This window comes from Tupaia chinensis, unplaced genomic scaffold (genome assembly GCF_000334495.1).
Source record: "Tupaia chinensis unplaced genomic scaffold, TupChi_1.0 Scaffold000684_1, whole genome shotgun sequence".
Lineage (NCBI taxonomy): Eukaryota > Metazoa > Chordata > Mammalia > Scandentia > Tupaiidae > Tupaia > Tupaia belangeri.
The window spans coordinates 138,048-148,971 of record NW_006160207.1 but is presented as its reverse complement, the minus strand read 5'-3'; the positions used below and the strand labels follow the sequence as shown (position 1 = coordinate 148,971).

Sequence of the window (10,924 nt, the reverse complement as noted above, 5' to 3'; positions counted from 1 at the left end):
AGGGGAGAAGATAACACATGACTCCACAGAAACTATTCTCCCCACCCCCCTGCTCCCATTCGTGTCATAGCTGCTTGAGGGCAAGGTGATATTACATAAGGGACCCTCAAATAGTTAATGGAAAACTCATATTCACAAAACTATCATGAATTTCAACACCAAAATAAAATCGTATTTTCATTTCACTTCCCACAAACTTTTTGTAGTGTCTTCATAGGAATGAGAAATGATGGAAGTGGAAGCTACTGAGAATATTGGGTTGATAAGAAACTCAAGTGCTTGGGAAGAGAGACAGGTATTGAATTCGATAGAAGCTAGGGACCGGGGTGGGGGTGTAGAGAGAGAGGTTCGACAGTGATTTTTCAGCAGTGTGATGGCATCTGGCTGATGGAAGAATGAACCCAAGAGACCAACACTTGTTCGAAGTGCTGGAGCCCACAGAGATGCTTGGATGTCTTGAGAAGGAAAAAGGAAACGTGTAAGAGAGCAGAGACTTGTTGAATGCCTGTGAAGAAAAGACCAGAAACTGGAATGGCTGATATCTGTCGATTGACAGAAGAATCAAGAACTGAGTATCATCTAAGCCAAATAATGCTGACTCTGTCATTTCTCTTGGCCGTGTTGATTTGCCTAGGACTTAGATCCTGCAAATGTTCATAGTCGTGGTAGGGTGTTTCGGTCAGACCGTGTGTGTTCCTGTTGATGATTCACTCTTGGGGTCTCCTGAGGTCCAGAGGGGCATGGTCATAGGAAAGAGTTCTGAACCACAGTGAGTCTCGTACAATGCCAAGTGGACCAATAGGCTGCGTGTCTGTTGACAGAGTGTCTAGGCTGTGAGTTCTGATCTTGGCTAGCCAGAGTTAGCCCCTTGGGCTGGAGAGTGACCCACTTTACTGACTGCATCTTCAGGCTGTTGTCTGGGTGTAGAAATCACTCCTAGATGCCAAGTGGGAAGAGAGAGGTTGAGAGATGCCCCTTGTCTAAAAGGTCTGGGATCCCCAGGATTTTAGCTTCTTGATAAAACTGATGCAGGATCATGGGGAGGCTCCCTTGGGTTCACAGTGAAGCTTCACCATGTTCTCCACAGTATCTGCACCCTGAGAGTCCTAAGGGTGAGGACTCCTACACACTGGGACAATAGGTGATCAGGGAGGGTCCCCAAACATCCCTAAATCAAGGTGGCTTGTCGAGAAATATGGCCTTAGATAAGTCCCACTTCTACTATGCTATTTCTTCTGTCTTTATTCCCAAAAGTCATTTCACTTAAACCAAAAAGAAATGTGTAACTATGAAGGATCTGCACATATACCAAATTGCTAAGCATTTGCTCCAACCTCTATTTCTACAAGTTTCCAAAAATTCCCACTGTCCTCTGCTCCTTCTACCCCTAACTCCCTCTTGCTAGTCTCTAACTAACTCCTGGTGGATTATTCAGAGCTGTGGATTTGCAGTGAGTATTGTTATCCACTCTCTCATAATCCTCTGGTGGTCTTTGCTAATGACTCCTGTGTGTGGCTTGATAGCCCACTTCTCTGGTGATACCTGGCAGTACACACCTTACACACTGATGGTAACCCATTTGCTGGTAAAGGAGTGGCCATTGCTGTCGATCACACAGTGATAGTCTGCGACATCACTGCTATTCACCATGGGGATCTTGAGTTTTGCTTCTGGAAAACTCTGAATCTTTGTTTCCCTATCTGACTTGTTGACATGTCTGTACCAGGAGACTGTGATGGGTGTTGAAACCCCATTTACTGAGCATGTGAGCACCAGCTCTTGTCCTTCAAACACTGACCTTGAGGCTGGGGGGAGTGTGTATTTAAACATTGGAAATGAGACCTCAAAGATTGGAAATGACTTATGAGATGCTGGGCAGTAGGGTGCTCCAGATGGAAAAGAGTCACAGGATGTGAAGGGCTAAATCTGCTGATCTCAGATGGGAAGTTGGCCTATGGTTGAATTGGGCTTGTGCTAGGAAGAGTGAGGAAGGATAGGGAGATCGCATTTCTCCCCTGGGACGAGGGATAGCGGCAACCCTGCTCACTCTCCCCTTATGTCCACCCATCTTCTGATAGAGTATGGCTAGTTGTTCCAGAGATAACACCAATACCCAAGAGCTGGAGAAAGGATGGGGATTGTGAAGGGCACAGGAAGACTTTAAATCCACAGTAATTATCCAGGAGCTGCTGTGACCGTAGTGGTTAGCTGGACATGAGCCACTGGCATTACAGTGAGCTTGCCCTTCAGTGAGTACTTCTTAACCCCACTTGCATGTCAGTCAGTTAGTGAAAGGAGGTGGAGCCAGGACAGTCCCACCAGTAGGAAAACTGTGAAAAAGTGACTCACAACCCAAGATGCATGTGGTTTTGCGTAATGAGGTTGGCTTCAGCCATGACTTTTTGAGTCATCCCCAGGTCTTGAAGAACAATGGAAGATAATTAAGCAGAGGGAGAGAGGGTTTGAGGTTGGGGTGTCATCCATTCTATTGGAGAAAAACCTATGCTAGAAAAGATTGTGTTTTAACTGTTGGGTAACATCCTCTCCACCTTCTCTGAACTGTCTTTCAGGGACCTGAGAAACACCTGTTACCTATAACTACAGAATAGAGAGTAACATGATTTAGTTTAGAAGAAACAGAGTCTTAGATTTTTTTTATCCTAAAAATAGAAGTAAATTTATGGGGGATGCTACCACTTGCACATCTTCCTCACCCAAAAAAGTATGTACCCCAGACTACGTCTTTTCCTAATGCTTAAATGGATTCACAAGGAGATAGTCCAAACTGAATCAGAAGAAATATGCACCACTGTTTAGGAATCGGGTCTGAGAACTTACACAATTATACCAACTAGGAAATAGTGAGAGCAATTGCAACACCACCACTAGGAACATCAGGTTGGAGCCTTTTATCCCCAAGCTTCTGTCCTTTGGTTCTCTTATCATCATGTGAAGGCTCTGCTCCAGGCGTCTCACACCTAGGGGTCTGTCCTTCTGGATGAGTGTCCACGCAACCTAGCTAGAGAGCCTTGCTGGGGCAACAGATAATGCTTACCAGCCTAGCAGGGTAAAAAGGGAGTCAGGGAAAACAAGCCTTCGGAGAGAAAACAGACTTGCGTCTAAGGGCATTGAAAAAAAAATAAGCCTGTCTCTCTTTTCTTGGGCTGTCCTCACTCTAAACTCTTTCCAGATGTCTACAGAGCTGGGGTCTTGTTTCTTGCACAGCTTTCACTCTCCCAGGTATGAGGAATACTTTCCCCACGGACCTGTGACCCAGGTGCATGTGTAGCTCTGCCACCTCTTCCTGCCCCACCTCTGGAACCTTTTACAACCCACCAATACTCCGCATGTTGATCTTGGACCTCAGGCTCTGTTTCTTGATCCTTTCTGTCACTGTCCCTGCCTCGCACCAGTAGGACCCAGAGTCTTTAGTTCGTATGGAGGAGATCTGGAAGTCTGGGAGTCGGCTCCAACCTGACCCCAGAATGCTGTTATCTTTGAAGAAGCGGAACTGGAGCTGGACATCTGACCGTTGCGGAGCGAGCTGGGTCTCACAGGTCAGGGTCACTTGGTCCCCATTTGCGGGCTGGTGCGGGCTGACTGTCAGCACAGGACGTGAAAATAGCTCTAAAGAGAAGAATCACAACAGTCCCTCCAAGCAATGAGACTTGGAACTGGTTTGCAGAAAAACACAACTCAACACTGACAAGCAGAACATGCAAACAGAAGGGGTGCTACTTTTTATTCCTAATGTCCTTCCATCCTTAAAGCACTGTCTACTTCTCATCCTGGTGAGATGAGCCCTTAGGTTCAGGGGTATTCCAGTCCAGCCTGTGTTTCCTATTCTACCTCTACAGTGCCAGGGGTCCTACTTTGACTAACCCATTTCACAACAGAATAAAGGGCTGGGGCCAGCAGTTAGCGTAATGGCTATGTCACTGGACTCCCATGTAATCGACCGCGGTTTGAGTCCCGAACCCGATGGCTTAAACTCACGGTGGTGCACGTGTGTGCGTGCTCAAGATCCCAAGAGGAGAATGGAGGAGAAGGGATTGCAGTGTGGCCATCCCCCCTGGGGGGTGATTTCTCGCTTTCTGTCACTCTGTCTCTCTCTGTCTTTCTGGCGAGCGCATGCGCCCTATAGCAAAAACCTCTTAAAAACAAAACAAAACAGTAAAGAATTTACCTTCAACTTGGATTATGGCTGTGTTGGAAGAAACTGAGCAACAAGGTTTCTCATATCCAATACACTTATAGGCACCATTGTCCTTCAGATTTGCATGGTAAATGCTGAAGTTAGAGCTTTTACTAAGCTTTTTATCATCCTTGAAAAAAGCAATATTCAGCATTTCCTTTTTTTTCGCCTGGCACCTCAGAACCACGAAGTCTCCTTCAAACACAGAAAGTGGAGCCTGCAGGATCAGCGGAGCTAAAGGAAACATAAGACCAGTTATTCAGTTCATTCCTTTGTTTCCATTTGCTTTTTATTATTATTCCAAGTAGATTTTATAGGAAAAGAGGCTGGGAGGAAGAGTTTTTAAAATAACAATTTCAGAATGGCTCCAGAGCCTAGTAGTTAAGTGAAGGGGAGTCCATGTGGCTGAATCCAGTTTGAGTCTCAACCTTGGCAGCTTGAAAAACAAGCGGGGCATGTATACATACATGCCCCAGATCCTGACAGAATGGAGAAATGGGGGAGAAGGGATCAAAGTGTGACCATGTCTCATTGTGGGTGATTCCTCCCTTTCCTTCTGTCTCTCTCTGGCTAGAGCATCCACATTCTGGCAAGTAAAAAAAAGAAACAAAATCATAATTTCTTTTTTTCTGATTATAAAATGAACACATACACCTTGAGAAATTTAAATAAAAACCACCTTCCATCTCACTGTCTCGTATTTTCCCAGTTTTCTTTTATGTTCATGTATGCCAGAGCTTGTGTTTCTTTTTTTAATGAAATTAGAATAATATTTATAGATTTGATAATCTGCCTTTTGCCTACTATGCTATTAAGATTTTCCAGTGTCATTAAAATTGCTCCTGACAGGAATTTCAACGGCCAGTTTCCCCTCAATAGCAGTCATGCAATTTATTTAATCAGTCTTTTTTCCTTGATCATCTAGGGTTCTCCATTCTTGGGAATGATCATTTCAGTAGGTCAATTCTTAAAAGTGGAATTGTTAGGCCAAAGAGCACAAGCATTTTACTTGTCCCTTTCTACTACACTGTTGTCTCCTTCACTGAATTACAAGCAGTATAGCTAAGATGCTGTTGTACCAACTTCAAAAAGGTGGCTTTAGGACAAAAGGCAAATACCTCTTCACTATCTATCTGCCTACCTACCATCACGTACCTATATTTGTGAATATAAAAAAATCCTTTAGGACAAAAAAGAAAATACCTCTTCAGCTGTCATCTATCTATATCTATCTAGCTATCATTTATCTATCTATCTGTCTATCTAATCTATTTTCTTTTTGGAGAAGTTTTCACTATAGGGCGTGTGCACTCGCCAGACAGAGAGAGACATAGAGACAGAAAGCGAGAAATCACCCCCCAGGGGGGATGGCCACACCACAATCCCTTCTCCTCCATTCTCCTCTCGGGATCTTGGGCACACACGCACATGCACCCGGCGTGAGTTTTAAGCCACCGGGTCCAGGACGCGAACCACGGTCGACTACATGGGAGTCCAGCGACATAGCCATTACGCTAACTGCTGGTTCCCTCTATCTAATCTATTAATCATCTATCTGTCTGTCATCTATCCAGCTTCCCACCTATCATTTATCTATATCCATGAATATAAAAAGTCTTCAAGTAAATCATACAGCTTGACACCATGTAGATTCAAGGATCATTCCAATAAAATGCTTCTCAAGTTTCCTTTTACCTGAGCAGCCCGTAGAAAACACAAAGTTCTATACTCTCCTCCTATGGATTTTGATTCAGTAATGTAGGGTAGGACCTGGGTATCTGTATGGTAAGAAAGCTTCTCAAATAAAACTTTAAGGATCACAGGTTTAGGGACATTAACATCACTAGAAGCTATAGTGTTTGTATGGTTCGTTTGTAACCTTTAGTTGTTATGTATAAGAATTCTGTCCCTCTACATGCCCTACTAAGGCTGAATCAATTTTATCCTGATTATTTAAAAATTTAAAACTTTTATGTTCAAGCATAACAAACCAATGCCATTCCCTATTTGGCTGCATATAGAACTTTCCCCTCTCTTCTCTCAGTCTAACCGCCATGTGGAATACAATTGTTCACTCTTGGGTTGTTAGAAGTAAACAAACAGCGACACTTAGGTAAGAAAATGGACTAAAATGACTTCTAAAGTTTTTCTTCCTTTCACTTCTTTCTCACCTGAAGAAAAGACGAGGGATACAGGGTTACTCTGAGGTGAGTCCTGGGCCTGACATCTGTACTGTCCAGATTCATTAACCCTGATGGGGTTTCCTAAGATTTCCCTTGGTAGTTGTTTCTCATGGTACAAATGGTACCATTTTATTTTCTCTGGTGTGTAGGAGTGAAATCCGTTGCAAGTCAGATCCACTGTCTGTCCTTGTGAGACGATGGTCCATGGAGGGTGGAGGGAAATCACAGGCTTGAGTGCAGGTGCTGAGGAAGATAAAAGGAATAAACGGATTTGAGGTGGAGGTGCAGTCCTAGCCATAGTGGTTCATGTGGGATAGATGGAGGACCTGGCTTTGGAGAATCCCTTCTGGGCCCCCTGGGAGGGCCATGATGGCCCCAGGATCCTTGTCGCCCTGCAGTGCTCACTCACTCAAGGGAGCGTGATTGTCCAGGGAGTGATTGCCAGCAAATTGGTTTTGAGACATTATACCAGAAGGATCCACTGACACACATCAATGGTCACTTAGCCATTGGTTATGGAAGTAGATCCCTGCCCCTGCCGTTTCATTATGTTTCTAAACTGTCACGAATGTGCAAAGGTTTTGGTAAAATCACATTTTTGTACTTTCCCTTAAAAGAATAAATAATATTATCATAAAATTTTGGCACTGAGAAAAACTTGAGAGATCAATTTATCGAACATCTTCATTGTATAGATGATGGATTCGAGTGCCCAGAAAAGATCTCATCATAGCTAACTGTGGCAGAGCAAAGAATGGACAAGTCCTTCACTGGAATCCTGAGGTGATCTAGACAAGAGTACTGGGGAGACAGTGGGTTTGGGGCAAGAAGGGAGTTATAGAGTGTACTTGCTATTCATGGGTTCTTATCTATTAATAACTAAGACATTCCCTGGCCCAGCAGCATGGCCATGAGAGTCAGTACTAAGAAAATGTCTGACACAGATAAATGGCCTTCTCCCTTGATGTTCTTTTTTATGTGCATTTCTTAAGGACTTAGCAGTTGTATGTTCTTCTGCTCTCTACACATTTTCTGGAGGATTTACTCTTTAAAACTGGCATTTCCATGGTATGATGTGTTCAGAAGCTTTTTCTTGACTTGCTGATTAGAAAGGATACTACCCCAAGTCCTGCACATCTGCCATGAGGTTAAAAATATCCTGCCAGGCTCAGTGGAGTTCATTTTCAATAGGAGCAAATGTTGGGCATAGCAAAGGCCAGGGGCTGTTTATGCACTGACCACCTCACTCAGCGAGGTGAACCAGAAGGGTGACATGACGCTATCCTGGCCCTTGGGTGATGCCAATAGATGGTGACAATTTTACAACCTACTGACCTTGCCAAAAAACTAAGGAGCTTTAGGGATCCTCAGGAGGTCATCATAAATGTTTTATATTTATCAGAACATTCTTATCCAGAGACATGGCAGAACAGAAGAAAGGAGAACTCACCAAATTGTCCAATGACAGGAGCTGCAAAAAGATAAGAGAGCCAGAGATGAGCATAGGGCACTGATTCTTTGGCTTTTAAAGATGCCATTTTTTTTCTCAGTCTACTTATTACTTCTTTCATTAAAAATCATTTTTAGGGACCAGTAGTTGGCATAATGGCTGTGTCATTGGACTCCTATGTAGTCGACTGCAGTTTGAGTCCTGAACTTGGTGGCTTAAGCTCACACTGGGCGTGTGTGTGTGCGTGCCCAAGATTCTGAGAGGAGAATGGAGGAGAAGAGATTGTGGCATGGCCATCCCCTCTGGGGGGTGATTTCTCACTTTCTGTCTCTCTGTCTCTCTCTCTGTCTTTCTGGCAAGCGCATGCACCCTATAGCAAAAACCTCTCAAAAAAAAAAAGATTAAAAAAAATAATTTTTAAATAATTTAATAGTTATTAAGTACCTATATACTAAGGCATTGTGCTTGGTCTTCTAAGATGCATTAAAAAATATCTATTAGCAAGAAGAGAAAGAAATAGAAATGGAATATGAAGTAATATTTGAGGAGTCTTTATAGCATTCACTGAACTATGAAAAAACTATGCATGGATCTTAAACAAAAATGTATACCAAAATGAACATATTTTAATTCAACTTTTCATAAACTTTTTGAAGTCCTTTGTACAATAGTTGCAATAGAGGGCATAGGTACAATAAAAAAAATACTCCCAGCACAGTGTGTAGGGTGTGAGTGTGTGTGTGTGTGTGTGTGTGTGTGTGTGTGTGTAAGATGGTGGGTGGACCGTGGGAGACATCTGAAGAAGGCAATAACTGAGGAACTGTGAATGTGAACATAGGAACCAATTGTTTAGTGCTTGTATGTGGCAAGAGCCAATGGAAAGGGTAGTCAAAGAAGGAAGGGCATAGATGTGAGGGGATGGCATTGGCGTTTAGGAGTTGGGGGGATCTGGAAGGTAGGGAGTTAGGGGCAGATTAGAGAGGCATGAAGAGCCCAAGTAAGTGTCTCTGAAAGCAATGGGAACCATGGACGACTTTCGAATAGGAGAGTAATAGGGTTAGAAATGGAAACTTAGAGTACTCTGGCAGCAGACAGACTTCTGTAGGACAAGATGTGAAGCAGAGAGACTGGTGAGATGGCAGGATGCAAAAGATAGTGACACTTAATTTTCTTCAGAAAATTATCCAAAATTTATCTTAATCATTTGCTTTCTTGTTTACCATTTTCATTTTTTACTTTCTCCTCTCTAGAATGCAAGGCCTGTGAAAGAAAGAACTCTTATGTTGACCATCTATCCTGTAGGATGTACCACAGTGCCTATACAAGGTAGTGCACAAATACTTATTAATATCTATTTATCAAATTGATTAAAGAACCAGGTTAGCAATAGTACAGGTAGAAGGGCACAGGTTTACGATGGGTGATGAGGAGCAAGCGGAGGCAAAAATGGCAATTTGGGGAACCAGCAGTTAGCGTAATGGCTATGTCGCTGGACTCCCACGTAGTCGACCACGGTTCGTGTCCCAGACCCGGTGGCTTAAAACTCACGCCGGGCACGTGTGCGTGCGTGCCCAAGATCCCGAGAGGAGAATGGAGGAGAAGGGATTGCGGCGTGACCATCCCCCCTGGGGGGTGATTTCTCGCTTTCTGTCTCTATGTCTCTCTCTGTCTGTCTGTCTGGCAAGCGCACGTGCCCTATAGTGAAAACCTCTCCCCCCCAAAAAAAAGAAGAAAAAAAAAAAAGAAAAAAAAATAGCAATTTGTAAATTGATTTGGTACCAGTCTGCCAGATAAGGGACAGACTGGGTTCATTCATTCCACAGAACTTTCTGGAACATCAACCATATGCTAGGGCAAGGGAATGGAAATCAAGCCATGAGTCAGAGGCACATCTTTACATACCAGTTTATGGAGGAGATAGCCAAACCTCAGTGTTTTATTATGAGCAATGAATTATTCACCATTTTCTAAAAATCTTGGTCTCCATGGCTTCTGTATCATTTTAAATATAGTTAATACTTTTCCTAAGAGTTTTCTATTTAGCATGCATTTACATAAATTATTTAATATAATCTTATCAATAAACTTATAAGGTAAATGTGTAAATTAGGATTTTGCCCCAGTGCCCATGTATTCACCAGAGAGAGACAGTGAGAAGGAAAGTGAAAAATCACCTATTCAGGGAATGGCTGCACTGCAATCCTTTCTCCTCCATTTCCCTCCTGGGATTTTGGGCATGCATGCACACACACCTGGAGTGATTTTCAAGCCCCCTGGTCTGGGACTCGAACAATGGTCTGCCAGTGGAAGTCTAGTGCATTAATTACCATGTCACCTGCTGGCCCCGATTATTTACATTTTTACACACCAGAAAAATTGTTAAGTAATGAGCAGGTGGCAGGAAGGAGGTTTGTGTTTGGTTTTGAGAGACCCTCAATAGGATCTCACACAGTGATTCCCCTCTCTAGCCTTCTAATCAGCCAGGGTCATGGATGTGTGTGTCTTGAGTGTACTGGGGAATGGAACCTACAACCTTTCATATGGATCCAGCATTGCTGAGCAGCTCGTAACTGCTGTACCTCCTGTTGACCCAGGGTAGAGTTCTAACCCAGATCCAGTTTGACCTCAAAGCAAATGTTCCATTACCGTACCCTGCACCTCTGTGTGGGAGCGACCCATGGATGTGCTTCCTATGTCTGGAATAATAGTTCATGCATTTTCCAACTGTGAGGTCCTCTTTTCTTTTTAAAAATGTTTTTATTTATTGGGTAGTCAAGAAAGTCATGATGCATTTTTGCATAGAAAAATACGTTGTGACTTTTCCAACAACCTAATATTTCTTTCATGAAAGTGAAGAGATGGAGAAAGAAAGAAAAAGACAAGAACTTTCAACAGGGTCTCATTTCACGTACCCCGCCCCCTGCTCCAGCCTCCCAGCCTCCCAGCCTCCCAGCCTCCACAGCCATTCAGGCTCATGGGCTTGCACCTGGCATGTACAGGTCAACTGGGAACCAAACCTATGACCTTCCATACAAATCCAGCATCCCTTGAGCAGCACATTACCACTGTGCCACTGAGCCATCCCAGAGTCCGCTT

At 43.5% G+C, this 10,924-nt stretch overlaps 1 protein-coding gene across 1 annotated transcript in view; it reads right to left on the bottom strand.

Annotated features, from left to right (window-relative positions):
* The window catches only part of FCRL5 (Fc receptor like 5), a 71,909-nt gene that overhangs the window by 43,217 nt on the left and 17,768 nt on the right, over positions 1 to 10,924 (bottom strand). The window contains exons 3-6 of the mRNA XM_027776579.1: positions 7,829 to 7,849; positions 6,367 to 6,621; positions 4,187 to 4,429; positions 3,337 to 3,627 (exon numbers count right to left, since the gene is read on the bottom strand). Of these exons, the coding sequence (XP_027632380.1) occupies positions 3,337 to 3,627; positions 4,187 to 4,429; positions 6,367 to 6,621; positions 7,829 to 7,849 (810 nt within the window). The remainder of the gene's footprint in view (positions 1 to 3,336; positions 3,628 to 4,186; positions 4,430 to 6,366; positions 6,622 to 7,828; positions 7,850 to 10,924) is intronic.